Below are 19,206 nucleotides of genomic sequence, written 5' to 3' on the forward strand. Positions count from 1 at the left end.
ACATCAACTGTGAGTACTCTAATAACATAAATCAGTACTACACATATATGTTATTTAATTTTTTTTTCTTATCTTTGTATATACATGGGGGGGAGTCATAAGTAAGGAAACACATTTGACTGTAAATAACAACACTATTTTAAATATATATTTTAATTAATACTAGCACAATAAAAAAGGAATACATAAACTTAAAAAAAATTATAACATCTGTACAATATGGCCACCATTTTGGTCTTTGCAAAACTGTAGTCTTTTTGGGCACACAGCAAGGCCCAATTCTTCAGGTATGTTCTCAAATTCTTTGCTGAAGCTCCACCGAAAACCAGTGCTTATTTCTAAATACTTTATCCTTTAAGAATCCTCACAAAAAGTAATCAAAGGGTGTTAAATCCAAGAAGTACAATGGTCATTCAATGGAACTCTACTCTCCAATCCATCAATCTGGAAACTTTTTGTCTAAGAATATGAAGACAATTTGGTAGTGAGCTCGTGTTCCATCCTGCATAAAAAAGGAATGCTGAAAATTGATTTTGGATTGCATTAATGCAATGATATTCTCATTCAGAAGTCTTAGATAACTCTGTCACAGTTCTGAGAACACCTGTCTGTCAAGCAAAAAATTCTTGTTAAAGAATAAATGGGGATTGTTAAAAGAGTAATAAACATACATATGACAATTAACTATTCTATTTAGTTTAAATGTGGCTTCTGTAATCCACAAAACATTTTCAATATCTGGGTTTGCAGCACTCACAACTGAAAGCCATTTGGAAAAATCCAATCTTCTATCTGGGTCATCCTCATTCAATCTTTTAGCAACATGGGATGATAAACCTTGTATTTAAGTACCCCTATGATTCTATTTAAGCTTGTCTTAGGTATTTTAAGTTCCAAACTTTGTGCTTTCTTTGAAAGTTTTTCCAGACTTCTTTTAATATCCACTCTTACAAGTTCCAAACTGGGAGATATCTTTGAGTCTACCAGGTTTTGGCAGATTGTACACTGTTTCCATGTCAATTTTCTTCACAATTTGCTTTGTGTTTTTTATTGCAAGTGGTTTATTTCTAGAAAAGTTCTTGAACTGGTATGCAACTTCTGCAGCATTTTCACATTTGCATGCTTCTTTTTCATTTCAAGGCTCATAGTACTTTTTGTATTGTAAAATTATTCTGAAACAATAATAATAATAATAATAAAGCAATTTTTCAAATAACATACATATTTACATCAGCAGTTATTCAAAATAGTTTCTATGCACTGTGTGAACTTTACATTATCATATAACAGCACAGTTTCTACACTTTTTCTATACTTTGCATTATCATATTTCATATATCTGCACTATTCAGAAAGTGCAGAAAATGTGCTATTATATGATAATGCAAAGCTGCACACAATGCATGCAACCCATGTTTAATAATTTGGGATGGAACTTGTTTATCATCTTTCCTAGTGCCTTGACCTTGCCTAGAAATTTTCATTCATCTGACCCACTTGAACAACAACTTAGCAGCAACTGTTTTTCTGGTAATGCAGAGATTGAAAATGATGTACCAGGTGGTTATAAAATAAGTTTCCCTAGTGTCAAAACAGTTAGGGATAGTGCTGTGAAAATCGGTGGGTATGTCATTTAGCGTATCAGAAAGCGATTTGTAGAAGGAAAAAAAAAAAGTTCAAATTTCTGCCACCAGAAGAAAAACACCGCTGCACATATGTAAAAGTTGCCATTTACTTCAAGACATGCTGCTTATGCAAATGACATCCTGGTAGATAAAAGCAGAAGGGCCAGTGCCATCATCAATAACCATTATGGCTCTTACAAAAAAGGAACATGCTCTTTTAGTAAAACTGTTCTACCAGAATAATAGTAACGCTAATGCAGCACTATGTGAATATCAGAAACTTAAAGGTTTGAGTAAAGGACCTTTGACGTCAATGGAGCTTCAAAAACTAATAAAGAAATTTGAAGCGACTGGGGAGTTAAGTGTAATTCCAGGCAGGGGACAACCACATATCAGAATGGAGGTAGTGGATGAAGTGGCAGTTCAAATGGTCAGAATGCGAAACACTACCAGTCAGTAGTGCCAGAGATGTCAAGAAACTTGAACCTTCCTTGGTCTACTGTATGTAAAGTGCTTTGAATAATTTTATGCTGGTTCCTGTACAAGATTCATGTAGTACAAGAACTAAAGTCTTGTGATCAGCAACAACAAAAAGACTTTGCTCTATGATTTCTGGCTCATATGGAACTTGACGATACATGGGCTCGAATGATCTTGTGGTCTGATGAGGCACATTTCATTCTTCATGGGGTTGTAAATGCACAAAACTGCCAAATATGGGGAACTTCTTGTCCATCTGCTGTGCATGAAAGACCACTACAAAGTCCATCATTAAAGTATGTTGTGGATTCACAGCAGAGTTTATAATCGGACCATTTTTCTTTGAAGAGTCTACACCTCATAGCCCCATAAGGTGTACGGTAACTAGTGCACACTACTTTGCTCTTCTAAGAGATCACATTATTCCTTGCTCTGCAAGAAAGGCAATGCTTGGAGACCGTAGTGTTCACGCAAGATGGTGCCCCTCCCCACGTTGGTCGACAAGTGAAGGAACTGCTCCGTTCAACGTTCAGAAATGATCACATCATTTCTAGAGACTTTCCACAGTTCTGGCCAGCCCAATCACAGATCTCAATCCCTGTGATTTCTGGCTATGGGGATAGCTGAAAGACAGAGTTTACCATGGCAGCATACAGATGCTTATCAATTTGATGGCAAGCATTAAATAGCATGTAGCCAATGTCCCAATGAGATGCTATGCAAAACTGTGTTGCACGCAGTCCTCTGTTTTCAGAATGTCATCTCAAGTGAAGGAAAGCACATAGAATATCTGTAGATATCTAAGTTCTGATATTAAAATCTAATTCTAAGTATTCCATCTCATGTTTACAATGCCAATTTCTCCCCTGGTAGTGGAAATTTGAACTAATTTTTTTCTTCTACAAATTGCTTCCCTATACCCTAAATGACATACTCACCAATTTTCACAGTGCTATCTCTAACCATTTTGACACTAGGGTCTCCTGAATAGGGAAACTTATTTTATAACCACCTGGTACATAACTAGTAACATCAGCAACTGACATTTTTATTATGCAGCTGGTTTCCAGAATTCATAAATGTATTTCTGGTGATTATGTTGGAAAATAAATGATACATTCAGGTCAGTTTATTGCCTGATTTCTCTCTCCATACTTTGTGACTTACTATATCATATATATATTAATAAGTAAAGATGCATTAACATAATACTATCATTGATAATACATTTTTGCACTCATCATTTTTGTTTTATTTGTTTTTAATTAACTGTTTTTCAATTTTTTTTTTTTTTACCGAAAATGATCTAAGTCCATAATTTTCACCTGCTAATTTCACTACCAAAGCTGAGTAAATCAATATATTTTTCACTTCCTGTAATCTAATTTTGCATTTTCTAATATTTTAATTTAAAGTAATTTAGTATGAACAATGCAGGGTATATAATGTCAAACTGTGCAAAGAACAAGGATAAACTTTGAAGACCACAGTTTTTGTAAGTAAAAAAAAACTGTGGGCTATGTTTGTGTTTGTTCTCTAAACCACAGCACAAAATATTCTAGAGAAATTAGACTTGTTAGGCAAAAAGGCCTTGGGCATCAGAAAACATATCAATGAAACTTCTTGCAACAACCAACTAAGTATTTATTTCAGATACTAAAAATACAAAACTAACAGATGAAACATATAAAAAGTAAATTAAAACTGATATCTGATAAAAGAACAGGCAAAATAAATTCATTAAACAAAATGAAACAGTAATATAGGATCACAGGAAGACGTTAGAATGCAGGTGTTGAAATCAAATAAAATTTATATGCTTTACTGCATTCGATTTCAATAGTCAGGATCTTTCTGTACCCACTGAAGATCATAGGATGTTCAGCTAGAAAGTGGGTAATAGCTTTGTAAATTGTAAACTGATTTTAATTCCTCGTTCAACAACATAGAAATAAATAGTTGCCTTCATTACACTTTTTAATTTTCTAGGAAAAGTAAAAAAAAGTAAAAGTTAATTTTCTAGGAAAAGTAAATAACTTTCTGCTAATTAATAATTAAAAAATAATATATAAAAAAGTAAATTATTTTCTCATTGTTGCACATATCACAAGATGTAATAATAACTTAACTTTCTCACACATTATAAAATATTTTCATCTACTTATTTTATTCACAGCACTTAAAAAAATTCAAATTAAAGTTCACAGATGTGAACTACTTATTAATAAATTAATGAAATAATAGTAATTCATTAAATATTTAGTAAATTAAATAACATAAACTGAATGATAAATTCTTACAAAAAGTAGTAACCATTGTATATATGCACTTCATAAATCCCCTCCCATATTGTTTTTGGTAGTGCATACAGCTCCAAAAACAATTTACAGCATTTTGCTAATTATATATGGATAATTCAACACTGCCCATAAACAAAAGTTGTTTATGGGCAGTCATTGATTATAATGAAATCATAAATAGCTCAGAAATTATTTCAAATGAGCTAAGTATGATGCGAAAATTTTATTTTTGTTACACAGAGCATTAATAAAACTACAATAAATAAATTAGCTTTCGGCTGGGTGGCAGCCTTCATCGGATTAAAATACTTGAATGGCAGTTGGAATAGAGATGCACTGCCAGGAAGGTGCGTGAGGCGCGTGGTTAATTGTTTGTTGATGTTTGTGGCTGTGACGTATGGTGGTGACGTGGCCAGCGTTTGTCTATGGATAGAATTACTGACTCTGTGATGGGGTTAACTTGACAACCACTGTTCCTGTTCAAAGAGGTATCCGAGCATTTTATATTTAGCGATTCCAACCAGGTACGCCTTAGGTAATGGTGGGACCTGTCCACAACCACGACATCGCGGTGTGGGTCGATGTCGTGGTGGGTTGTCCAGACATGCTCGGCGATAGCTGAGTGTTCCACATCTGCCAAACGGATCACCCTTTTATGTTCTGAGAGACGTTTCTCGAGTCAACGTCCAGCCTCTCCAAAGTGGCAGCTCGTGCAGTCACGGCAAGAGATGCGATAGACCAAACCGCTCTGTAGAAGGGTGGGGACAGGTGTTTTTATGTTGGAAATGAGAGAACGCAGTTTCTTGCCTGGGAGTTGGATGCACTTTATCCCATGTGATTTTAGGATTCTACCGATCTGCTGTGACAGGTTGGGGTAGTATGGGATGAATGCCCTCGTGGATGACTCGTCACTGTTGGCGTTGCTGTTGGTCGTCACGTCGCGTGCTTGTAGATCACACCTGTCAAGGACGTCGATGGGGTAGCCACACCTCGTAAGGTCTACTTTGACTCTGGTGATCTCTTTGCGTCTTTCATCTGCGGAGCTGGAGTGTGTCCAGGCACGAGTTAGCAAGGTTCGGGCAGTGGAGAGGAGGTGGCCCCGTGCGTGTGCTGACCGGAAGTTGGTAAATTGGCCAGCACACATAGGCTTACAATAAACTGTCGTCTTCAAGCATGTGTCTTCGGGCCGGACAAGTGTATCTAGGTATGGTATAGAGTTGTCCGACTCCAGCTCAATCGTGAATTTTATGAAGGGCGATAGTGAGTTGAGGTGGGTTAGGAGTCGCTGACCTGAGTCTCTAGGGATGACTACGAACACATCGTCTACATAGCGACACCAAAAGGCGATGTGATCTGGTGCATGTGTAAACGCACGTCCCTCTAACTCCTCCATCACGATGTTTGCTGTGACCGAGCTGACAGGGGAACCCATGGCTATGCCATGTATCTGCTGGTAGATTGAGTCATTAAACATGATTGCACCCCCTGTTAAGCACAGTCTGAGGGCGGCGGAAATGTCATCAGGCGTCAGTCTAGTTCTATCGCTAAGGGTTCCATCATTGTCCAAGAGTTGTTTTGCACAAGAGATGGCAAGTTCCACTGGGATGGAGGTAAAGAGTGATACGACATCGAACGATGCCATGACTTGATCTTGCGAGATGGATATAGTGCGGATCCTTTCTATGAACTCAACACTGTTGGAGACAGTGTAGGTGGTCTTGCCAACTAGAGGAGAAAGAAGTCTCGAGACAAATTTAGACAGCTCGTAAGTCGGTGATCCACAGCAGGATACAATAGGTCTTAGTGGTGTGTCTTCTTTGTGCACCTTCGGCAGGCCGTAAAACCATGGGATCTGACACCCGGAGGCACGGAGGTGATTACGGGTTGACTGTGTGATTTTCTCTTGCTTCAGCCAAGTGTTGATGAGGATATTCACCTCTGACTCCCATCGTTCCAAAGCCCTGTTGGGGTTGACGGTTAAGGGTTTGTAGACGGTAGTGTCTCGTAAGAGCAGTAAGGCTTTCGCCATGTAATCAGTGTGGTTCATTACAACGGTACGACGGCCTTTGTCCGCCAGTAGAATGACGAAGAACGAATCCTGTTTCAGTGCCTTGAGGGTAGAAATCTGTATACGGCTGAGGTTTGAAGAGACGGGGCGAGCATGGTGTAGAACTGCTGCAGTCTTTAAGCGGATTGCGTTGGCTACATCTTCTGGGAGGCGTGATAAGCTTGCTTCCACACCCAAGGCAATGTCGGTGATCGGTGGGTGCTTTGGAAGAACGGCAAATGTCATGCCAAAGGTCAATAAGTTTATTTGTTCTGCAGATAACTGCTTGCTGCTTAGGTTCAATACGAAATCCGTGCAATTTGTGAGAGGGGCATTACGCTGGCGACGAAATTGATGGGATTCATTAATTAAAGTATTGAACTTACGTTTCTGCCGGGCACAATAACGATCTGATTCTCTGACGACCTGGTAACATAAAGTATTGATTACCTTGGTGTAAATAGGATCGGGAATCAGAGCCCTAAGGTCGGCTAGTAGGGCTGCTTTGCTCGCTGAAGCACGTTGTATGTCATGATGGAGGCAGCCGATCCATATGCGCAGAGTTCTGAAGCCGGAGCTCCGACAGGCATGTCCCATACGCTCATTAGGAAACGGTTGTTTGTAGCGAAACCCTTTCGGTATAATCCTGTTAGCTTTGCATCTATGTGCAAACCTCAGGTGTTGTCTGCTACGGGCTATGAAGATAAAATCTTTCTGGAGTCTCACAACCATATCGTATGTTGGTTGGCCAAGAATAGTCCGTACATAATAAAAGAGGCCAACATGCTCTGGATTCATAATGCGAAAATTTTATTTTTGTTACACAGAGCATTAATAAAACTACAATAAATAAATAAATTAGCTTTCGGCGAAGTGGCAGCCTTCATCGGATTAAAATACTTGAATGGCAGTTGGAATAGAGATGCACTGCCAGGATGGTGCATGAGGCGCGTGGTTAATTGTTTGTTGATGTTTGTGGCTGTGACCACCATACGTCACGTATGGTGGTGACGTGGCCAGCGTTTGTCTATGGATAGAATTACTGACTCTGTGATGGGGTTAACTTGACAACCACTGTTCCTGTTCAAAGAGGTATCCGAGCATTTTATATTTAGCGATTCCAACCAGGTACGCCTTAGGTAATGGTGGGACCTGTCCACAACCACGACATCGCGGTGTGGGTCGATGTCGTGGTGGGTTGTCCAGACATGCTCGGCGATAGCTGAGTGTTCCACATCTGCCAAACGGATCGCCCTTTTATGTTCTGAGAGACGTTTCTCGTGACTGCACGAGCTGCTACTTTGGAGAGACTGGACGTCGACTCGAGAAACGTCTCTCAGAACATAAAAGGGCGATCCGTTTGGTAGATGTGGAACACTCAGCTATCGCCGAGCATGTCTGGACAACCCACCACGACATCGACCCACATTGCGATGTCGTGGTTGTTGACAGGTCCCACCATTACCTAAGGCGTACCTGGTTGGAATCGCTAAATATAAAATGCTCGGATACCTCTTTGAACAGGAACAGTGGTTGTCAAGTTAACCCCATCACAGAGTCAGTAATTCTATCCATAGACAAACGCTGGCCACGTCACCACCATACGTCACAGCCACAAACATCAACAAACGATTAACCACGTGCCTCACGCACCATCCTGGCAGTGCATCTCTATTCCAACTGCCATTCAAGTATTTTAATCCGATGAAAGCTGCCACCCAGCCGAAAGCTAATTTATTTATTGTAGTTTTATTAATGCTCTGTGTAACAAAAATAAAATTTTCGCATTATGAATCCAGAGCACGTAGGCCTCTTTTATTATGAGCTAAGTATGAATTTTACTGAAAATTCATTTATTAAGTTGTTGTTATTTGGTTTTTAGGAGCATTAGCAACTAAGGCCATATTGCTCCGGGGATAAGCGGTGGTCATTCCCTGACCTTTCTGCATCCACCGTATTTGGTGGTCACAGGCTCGAACCCCAGTCTAATCAAGAAGCGTGTGCTATGCACTGCTGCTCCTGCCCACGGAGGTGCCCATTCATTAGGAATCAAGTTGTTAGATGCAGACAGATATAACAAAGTTAACAGGCACTTTATGTACTGGAGAATTCCCCAAATAACATCATTACAAAAAATGATGATATAAAGAATCATCATCCCTTACACCAGGGGTTCTTAACCTTTTTTCTTTAAGCAAGATTTTGCAGCTTACAATACGTGCGAGCACCATATATTAAAATATAAATTTTTTGCTTAAAGATTAAAAATTCATTTCTGTAATTAATTTTTTAGCCACATTACACATGCAAGAATTATATTTCTCAATTAAAATTTTTGGGTGCTAATATTTATTACCTTATCAGTGTGAACCTTGACTTTGAAGAGATTATGGCAAACCTTTGAAATTTATTTCTCCATTATGAAGAGATAGCTGCAAATTTTCTTCCAAATGTGATGGAAACAATTTTGTCCTTTTTTTTGTTTTTGATATTGTTCATTAATGAAAAAAAGCACTTTCACAAGTGTATGTTGATCCAAACATAAAGTACTTTGAACACTTCTCTTTGTAATAAAGGACATTTTTTGCAGTTGGAAGAACCCCAGAATTTTAAAATATCAGAGCTATAGACAACTGCACATTAACAAGTTCTAACTTGGCAGCTGCTACTTCATTTTGATTGAAAATTTGTTCTGAGTTACTGATTTCAAAATTTCTGTAATTTATCATTAATTCTAATTTTTGGAGGTGCTCTTTCAAGTATTCAAATCTTTCTTGGAATTGGTCACTAAGGGCTTTGATTACATTCATTAGAAACTATGGGCACTCCCCAGCAGTTTCCTCCAGCCATTTTTTAAGAGTAGGAAAATAAGCAAATTTCCTTTTAAAACTTGATTCTGAAACACTTGAAGTTTTTTCTCAAATGCAAATCTTGTATAAAAGTACCACAAATTTATCTTTTCCCTGTAGCCTCAAATTTAACTCATTTAAATGGCTGAAGATGTCGACCATGAATGAAAGTGTCATCTTGAAATCTTCAGTAAAAATTTCATTAAAAATGTTTTCTTTATTGCTTTCTATTAGAAAAGCTTCTACTTCTTCAAACAACTCCTAAATTCCAGAGAGCGCCTTTTCACGACTGAGCCAACGAACTTCTATATGGGTAATAAGATCAGAATGCAGTGATTGAAGATCTCCCAAAAATATTTTTAGAAGTTACTTAATTAGGGATTCAGCAATAAAATAGCTGATGACTTTAACAATGACTTCAAGACATCCTATAATTTCTTTTTGATCTTTCATTTGTGAACAAAACGCATCAATATGAATTAAACAGTGATAATGCACAAAATTAGGTATCCGTTCATCTCTATTAAGATAAGCAATAAGGCCTTTGTTTTTACCTATCATGGAAGGAGCACCATCAGTAACAGTTGATACAAGTTTACTCAGATCAATTTTGTGCACTGTGAGGAATTTCACAAGTGCATCATATACATCTTTTCCAGTTGTAGACCGGTCAAAAAATCTTCTTTACAGTTGCCATCATGTTGAATCAAATGAACAAAGCACATGAGTTGTGATATGCCTGAAACATCAGTTGACTCATCAAGTGCCAGTGAAAAAAATACAACTTTCAATTCTACCTAATAATTCATTGAATATTAATCTGCCATTTTATGAACTCAATTTGAAACTGTATCATGACCAAAGAAATATTTTTGGCAGAACTAATCAAGGTAGCTTTCGATTTTTCTGGTAAGATGCTAGCAAGTACTTCTAATGATGACACTACACAATTTTTAATTATTTCACCACTAGTGTAAGGCAATGATTTCTTTGCAATTATATTTGATAAAATAAATGAAACTTCATTTGCTAACACATTACTACCATTAGCTTGACCTAAATTTAAAATATATTTCTGTCTTTCAAGTTACTGTTTTTCTTCTTGAAGTTTATCTTTTCTAATATCACTAATTCGGGAAAGGCTTCATGAAATTTCCTATGGCATGTTTAGTAATGTCTTTCACAATTCAACTTCCAATAACCAGCCAAACACACCTGACATAGTAAGCAAATTGAACCAGTTCCACTACTATTATCTATTACCAAATAATCATATTCCCAAGAGGACTATAATGAATATTTTTTAATTTTTTATTTCTTTGCATTTGAAACATGAAGTCTAAATCAGATGACTGTGAAGATAGTGTTACTGTATCATTTTTACGTCATCCCGTTTGTTTCAGTTTCGTTTTAAAAACTTATCCATTTTGAAAGGGTTTAGTTAAATCTGTTAAAGGAAAATACATTTAAGCATTTGCACACAAAATCAAGTTTCTTACTATAACACTTTAAAGTCAGCACTATATATATATACAGTACCTATTGCAACAGTGCGACTGAGCAGAACCCAGCAGAAATCAGTTCTAACTTGAAACTAAGAATTAAAACCAGAAACTAAGAATCACATGAAGCAGTATCCTTGGTCTGTAGCGACACTGATGACTGTACTCTCAACAAAGTATTTTGTAAAAAATTTTCTTACTAAATAAATGTCAAATTAACAATAATCATTAAGAAAAAAATTTTAAGAATACTGTCAAAGTGTCACCCTTTGACCATTTTTGAGATTAAAACACACTGCAAAATATATAATTTTCTTCCAATCACTAACAAAACAAAGGATTTTTGTAGAATATCGCAGGAAGTTGAGAAATAGAAAGCACCTTTTTTTAAATACAAAGATTTATGTATAAATGTTTTTAGCTTAAGTGAAGATGCTCGGAAGTATCCATTTTAGGATCAGTTGTGAGCAAAATTTATTTTTTTAAAGAGCACAATGGTGCTCACGAGCACGAGGTTAAGAACCCCTGCCTTACACAGTATTATATAAACAATAAGAGATGCTCTACAGTAAGAATTAAGGCAGAATTTGTCTTACATTGAGTACATTACAGTGTAAGAAAATATTCTTTGATTAGAGCTAAAAAAAAAAACAAAAGTTATACTTCATGGATGGGGTACAGAAGTTTCTTCTGTGCTCCATCAAACAAGTACAGCAAAGTATGAACATCTGATCCTGCAGAGACATATAGTTGAAGAGATCCATATTATTCTATCTAACACAGAAGTTCTAGCTAGAGTAAACAAATTTTACTCCATACATGAAGAAAAAATTGTCACATTAAAAAAAATTTCAGTCATCACTTGTTATCCAATAGATGTCCTGTCTCAAATTACATGCCATGATCTTCACACATCTGTTGTGTTTTTTTTTTTTAGGAGCATTAGCAACTAAGGCCATATTGCCCCGGGGATATGTGGCGGTCATTCCCTGACCTTTCCACATCCTCCGTATTTGGTAGGCACGGGCTCGAACCCCGGTCTAATCAAGAAGCATGTGCTACACACTGCTGCTCCTGCCCACCTGGCTATGGAGGCACCATCACACATCTGTGAATAATTGCCAACACTTCAGATAACTGTGTAAATGTCATCCACATATAAAGCTCCTGTTTTTTCTCTAAAACACAAATTATTCTTTCAAATGTAACTAAAATTACTTCATACAAAAAAGCTACTTTCAGTTACTCCCAGAATCTATTTCTACTAATCATCTTAAAAAATGGTTAACAGGTCTCAAAATCATTGCAAGCACTCTTTTAGGGAAGAGAGGGGAAAGTTGCAAGTGCAGACTAACAGAAAGGTTTGAAATCTGGTGAGTATGGGCTTGGCACACCCAGGGTCTTGAGCTGCTGGATATCATCATTCTTCTCTTTCTTGATGATTCTCTTCTACTTCTGACTCTCTCTCTCTCTCTCTCTCTCTCAGGGTAACTCGGAAATTTTTTTTAGCTGGTGCAGTATAAGCCTCAGGCTTCCTTGCACATAATAATAATAATAATCCATTGCTTTCAACACATGATAACATCATTCCTTTAATAGAAAAAAATTGTCATAATTTGATATAGGAATCATTTCAATTGTTAAAATTTACCTGATAGCCAAAGTGTACTGGTTTTTCCTGAACAGCATATCAAGCTTACTTTGGGTATCTTTCTCTTGCAAGCTGTACATCTTAAAAAGATAAGAAAAAAAAAAAATTAAATATATACCCTTAAAATTGACCCCCCCCTCTCCTTATGGACTGCCTTTACAAATGAAATAGCACCCTGAAACAACTTTCAAATGATTTTTGGAGGCACGCTGCAAAGTTACAATGGGCAACTCAATGAGATCATTATATTTCAAGAGTAAAGTCACAAAATGACTTTCAGAAGCTGGCTGCCAGATAGTCTAACAAACCAAACTTACTGGTAATTCTCCATGATGCATTCAGATCAGCTAGTGTATATCTTCATTGTTTATACGTGTACACCAGCAGTTTATGAATGGTGGGAGTCTGGAAAACATGAACCTGCAAAGAGACCTTACCGAACTGTTTAAGGCTTTAAATGGTTTAGTAAACTAAATGCTGACTACATTCTTAATCTTTCTCAGACAACACACATAAGGAGACATAAATTTAAAATAAAAAAGGATGGTTACAGGATAAATGTGCAAAAATTTACTTTCAGTCAGTGAGTAATGGACTGTTGGAACAAACTTCCATCTGCTGTTGTGGAAGTGGGCAGTTTGAATAAATTTAAAGATTAGATAAATTATTAGAGGGGGTAGACAGATGATGTGGATAGAGTACTGGGTTTTTTTTTTCTGATGCTGTATATTTGATTGCTGCATTTTTTGCTTGCTTCTTTGCATCATTTATCACCATTAATATAGGGCGAGGCAGGGAAACAGGAAATTTTAAAAATCAGTTTTCTGGGTATCAGTGTAACAGGGAAGACTGCTTCACCCAACACACTCTCGTTCAAATCATGCTATTATTAACCATGAAACAGTGTAGTGGTGCACAAAGTGCTTTCATCATCAATGCATATTACAAAAGCAATAACAGTTATGAGGCGAGGCTGTTTAACAATCATTCTGCATTCACTTTAAGTGTAAGCATCAAGATCCTGTACTGTCTGCTCGTGGTATTAAAAGAATGAGTATGTAATTTTGAAGAAACTGGTCCTCCACTCAAAAAGAAACTTCTGGGTGGAATGAGATGCACGCATATGCCAGAAAACATTGTAGATGTCAGGGTTCATACAGAGTCCAAAACGTTCTGTACATCAGCATGCACTACTGTTAGTGCAAGAATTCAAACCATGTGATCTTACTGGCAAAAATTTTGTCAAGACATGCTAACAAAAATGATCATGAAGACTTTATTTACAATCATAGATATCTGATGAAGCACACATTTTATCTAAATCTACATCTAAGTCTACAACAGCATGTTAAAGGGACAACAAGAGGGAGCAATACTTTTGATCTGATTATTAGCAGTGATTATTCATGAATTAAGAAACTGCAGATAAAGACCCACTAGGTGGCAATGATCACAGTGTATTGATTTGAGATTTACTTAAAGATGTAACTATCAATCAAGGGTAAAGGAAAGGGTTTTTGCTTTCATAAAGGGGACTACATTAGGCTCAGACAGTTTTTAAATTCTATACAGCAGGACCAACTGATGATGTTACCACCAGAAATTCTAAATAGGAAGCATTCAAGAAATTAATCATAGAAGCTACTAGGCTTTCCGCACCAACTAAGAGATACTCTTCAAGGTTGATCTGACATCTAAATGGATGTCAGATCAACTGATGAGACTCGTGGCAGAGAAGACATATGCATGGGATGCATATAAATTATCAGATAACACAGAAGCCCATGGCAGATATAAACTAGTCTACTAAACTGTGGATTAACTTGATACTTGAAGAAATCTGCAAGGCTTGTGGGGGGGGGATTTTAATTAGCATGGCCTGTATTTGTAAGTAGTAGGATTTTGTAGAGATGGTATTCGTTTGAAAAGGTGGTGCAAGGAATTTTGCCAGTATCATTGGGGATACCCTAAAGGTTAGGGGATACTGCTAGTTACGAAGGAGAATGGTAATTTAGTTCCATGTTAATATGATGATATGGGTCAAATTAATGATTGCACTCATCTCGTGAATTGTTTTTTGTTGCCACAACAGCCAACGTTGATAAAATGTTTCAAATGAAAGGGAAGATATAGTGCTTGGGATACACACCTAAATAACTTCAAGGGTGTGTGTGTGTCAGGGTAGTAGGCTATAGAAGATTACTTAGTCACAACTGTGTCTACAATAATGTAAGGAGTGTTGTCAATAAAATAGCTGAATTTGAACTCCTGGTTAAAACAACTAATGCTGATATAACAGAGCTAACAGAAACATGGTGCTACCTGGAAATTGGTGATGGCGAGTTCCACTATGGTAGGTATAATTTATTTAGGAAAGGTAGGGAAGATAGAAGGTGGGGGCTCATGCTTCTCATCAAAAGCAGGCTGAGTGCAAAAAGAGCTTTTGCAGTCTTGCAGTTACTTCTGCAAGCATAGAATCTGTGTGGTGTGAGTTAGTTGGAAGCAAAGGAACAATGGGAGTGAGAGTAATTGACAGAGCAGAAGATTGTGAAGAATATGATGAGAGTCTTTACAAGCAAATGGAATGGCAAGCAAATGTCTTATTATGGGTAACTTTTAATCTGTCCCAGACTGATTGGAATGAGTGGGAGGGAAAGTCACAATGGGGAAAAACTTTTTTAAATAAACTAGATTATTATTTGTACTAACATGTTAGAGAAAGTACTAGGAGCGAGAATATTCTTGACTTCATCATTACAAATGAATCAGATGACATCACAGGGCTTAAAGTACAGGAACCACTGTCAGGAAGTGATCATGCAATCATCAGCTGGAAGATGAAGAGAGATGTTGCAGTAATGAAAGGCAAAGGCATTAGTTTTAACTTCAGAAGAGGGGGACTTGGACAATTTAAGGTGCTATATGGCATCTGTTAGCTGGGTAGATTGCCGATGGATAGCAAACACATTTGAGTTATGGAATACTTTTAAAGCAAAAATCACAGAAGCCATGAATGCAAACATACATTTAAAAAAATATTGCAGGAGAATGATGCTGAAATGGATGACTGTGGAGCTGGCTGGTCAAACAGAGCAGAAAAAGATAGCATGGGACAGTTACAGAATGATGAAAAGTACCGAACCTTACAACAATAATGGAATGGAATCCTTTATCCCACACTCCACTTTAAAATCTCGTCCCTTATCTAAACCTTGGTTTTCCAATAAATGTGCTAAGGCTGTTCATCAAGAGAAGAATGTTGCATATCGTAATTGGCATGTTTCTAATTCTTCAGTTTCATTTTCTGCCTACACCAAAGCTCACAACAATTGTAAAGCAGTTATTAATCAGTCCAAACTAGATTTTGAACAGGCTACGGGTAGAAAACTTGCTTCTTGTCCGAATGGTAGCCAAACATTCTGGTCTCTTGCCAAAGCTATTGGTCGCAAATTTGCCCATCTCTGTTCCCATCTCTCAAAACCAGATGATTCTATTGCCACTTCATGAAAAATCTTCAGACTTTGCTTCCTTTTTACCCTCTCCTATTCAATTGGTGTTTTTCCATCTGCATGGAAATTTGCTCATATCCAGCTACTTCCTAAAAAGTGGTGACAAATCATTCCAATGCACTTCTACTTTCCAAAGTAGTGGAAAAGAATCTGTCAAATCCAATTCCTGCATTATCTTAAAACTTTCCATCTGGCCAATGATCACCGATACAGATTCTGCCAATACTGACATCTTCTCTTATGTTTCTCATCATTAGACAAATTCAAAGGGAAAGCTCACTGAAACTGAAGCAGTTGCTCTTGACATTTGCAAGGCTTTTGATCATATTTGGCAAAAAAAAAAATCTTCTAAACAGGCTTTCATCTTATGGTTTTCCTTCTGCTTTTTGCAATTGATGGCCAGTTCATTCTCCGACCACCCTCTCCAGGTAATAGTAGACAGCTCTCTTTTCCTCTTGTATATGAATGACCTTCCACCAGTTGGAAATCCTAATATTTTTTTCTGACAATAGCACACTATCAACGATAAATTTACTTCTCAAATATCAGCTGAAAATTCCTTAAATGTCAATATTCAGGTAATTCTTCAGTGGGACAGAGAATACTTTAATTTCAGCCTTTCTAGAACTCAGTGTTAACTTCACAAAGAATTTTTAAAAAAGATTTAATAAAGACGCTTTGCCATGTGAAGTATTTTAATAATTTGTTGGTATACAAAGGACAACTGATACAACCAGACCCCCCCCCCCCAAACAATCCCAATAACTAAATAAAATCGATATGTTTTGGATTTCAATATCAAAATCAGTCTTAAGGCCTGGATTTTTGAGTTCTATCCAGGCCCCCAAAACACAAATCTTTCTTATTTAGTAGTACTCCACGTAATGTTCTTACAAAGTTTAAAGAATTCTTTGCTACTTTTCTTTGCATTCTTAAACAAAATTTCTAGTAACTTGCCTTGGCATGCCTAATCCCATAGTAACTTCATTGCAGACTAGTTTATAGGCATATGTGTTCTCAGATGATTATAATCAGTTTATTGGCCATCGATTTAGGTTTAAAACTCATGAAAAATCTCTTAATTTAGTATAAAAACCTTAGCAGCTTCTACAATTAATTCCCTGAACACACTTTCCACATCATATTTGCATTTGTTAACATCAGTTGGTCTCTGAAAATAATTTAAAAATTGTCTAAGAACATTATAATCATCTTTATGAAAGTGAAATCTCTTCATTTTACCCATGGCAGTAATTATAACTTTAAATTCCACAACGATACCTTATGATCACTGCCACCCAGTGGCTCCTTTACCTGAAGATTCTTAATGCATGAAGAATTAGAGTAGATAATCAGATCAAGAGTACTGATGGTTGAAGAACACCCTTTGAGGTTGGGAATTGGATACATAAAAAAGTTTATGAAAACAATGACTGACCCGAAAATAAATTTATTATAATAAAAAATTGTTTGTTTGTTTGTTTTGATTTTATTGACACATTAGCTACTAAGGCTATAATGCGCCAAGAACAGGACATATAAAAAAATTTTTAAACTTTCAGTGACCTAATTAGTTAGGTCATTATGTCAAAATGTATAACCAATGTATAAAAGGTATAAAAGAAAAATGTAAATTTTATATACGAGTAAAAACGTTTATTGATTTTAAAAAGCTAAAAACAGCAGACACATTGTCATTGTCGGATAAAATCTGACTGAGTGTATACGGCTCAGTCAGATGATTAAAAGCGGTAAAACGGATATTACTAAAATCTGGACAATCAATTAAAATGTGTCTGATAGTTAAAATTGTGCCACAGGACTCACACATAGGAGGGTCATCAGCCCTCCGCAAAAACGAATGTATCAAATGACTATGTCCTATGCGGGTCCGGGCAAGAACAATAATAAAAAATACAACTTAAGAGCATTTAAGATATAATTTAAGATACAGGAATACACTGATAAAAGCATTAAAATATCACAATAAAATAATAAAAATATCAGGAGCTTTCAGCTTCTCTACAGTACATTTCTCAAATGAATAAACCATGGTGAGAGAAGATTAAGGAGTAGATGAAAAGGTGACATGAGGGAGGATTTGATAATCACATACAAAACCACTGGCTCAAAAATAGGGTGTATAAGTATATCATTATACACATTAATTCTAACCTTGGTGGTGCTGATGCATGCAGATTCTCAGGTACTATGCACAGTGCCTGAAAATCTGCAGCTGCTTATGCAAAGTGCCTATGCATAGTCTTCAAAATATTATCATTATCTTCAACATTTGGCATATCTCATATTGTGGAAACAAATTCGCAACCGTGATGGCATGTCTGGATTATCAGGGTACCTGCCCGCCCACCAACGAGTGTGCTAACAAGCTCCAAAACGGGTCTGGGTGGTGGTATCCACTGAGAATAAATAACAGTAGTCTCCTCTACTAGAGAAGCGTTATTTATTCAAAGTAGTGCAATACCTGGTATCTCATTGTGAAGGTAGCCACAATATGAGATAAAATCAAATGATGCCATTACACTACTTATGTAGTTAAATTTATGGGTAAACTATGATGTATTTACACTGATATTATATAGTTAATTTCACCCATAACATATTATGCCTTGTGCATTTAGTCTTCAAAAGCATAATGTGGGCATTATCTGGCAAGAAGATATGACCTTCCCACTGGTGACAAAAATGCAACGCACACTCATATGAGTATCAGCAATTCCAGAACAGTATACTACCTGTGTAGTACCACGCTGAGGATAGCAGAGAATGAAAAAGGCCTGTGGGTAATTGTGCAATCAGACATGAGGTTCTCCGAGCAGTGCATACAGGCTGCTAGAATAGCTCAGGTTTTTTCAAATGATATACAGGAATTTTGCCAGCAGGGATAAACAGGTGATTATCCTATTACACAAGGCATTAGTTAGGCTATATCTTGGATACTGCATACAGGTCTGGAAGCCCCATTTTAGAAGAACATGGTTCTGTTGGAACAAGTGCAGAGAAGAGCAATGAGACTAGTGAGGGAACAAAAGGATGCACTTACCAAGAAAGGCTTCAGTTCTGCAAGTATTCCAACATCAGAAGACAAAGCACCTGCAAGGAGGTCTGAATGAGATATTTAAGGATTTGAATGGATTGAGTAAGCTCAGTGCTGATGGCATCCTTCTAGCTCAGACTACACACAAGGGGACAAAAATTCATATTGAGGAAGGATGATTGCTA

General features: G+C 37.0%; 1 protein-coding gene across 2 annotated transcripts in view; it reads right to left on the reverse strand.

Moving 5' to 3' along the window:
- LOC150079140 (vacuolar protein sorting-associated protein 11 homolog) overlaps positions 1-19,206 on the reverse strand; it is a 697,977-nt gene that overhangs the window by 456,314 nt on the left and 222,457 nt on the right. For both annotated transcript variants that reach the window (XM_090382204.1, XM_090382205.1), the window contains one exon: positions 12,455-12,534. In XM_090382204.1, coding sequence (XP_090238330.1) covers positions 12,455-12,534 — 80 coding nt within the window. The remainder of the gene's footprint in view (positions 1-12,454; positions 12,535-19,206) is intronic.

Source organism: Mastigoproctus giganteus, chromosome 10, assembly GCF_048544385.1.
Source record: "Mastigoproctus giganteus isolate SK-2022 chromosome 10, ASM4854438v1, whole genome shotgun sequence".
Classification (NCBI taxonomy): Eukaryota; Metazoa; Arthropoda; class Arachnida; order Uropygi; family Thelyphonidae; genus Mastigoproctus; species Mastigoproctus giganteus.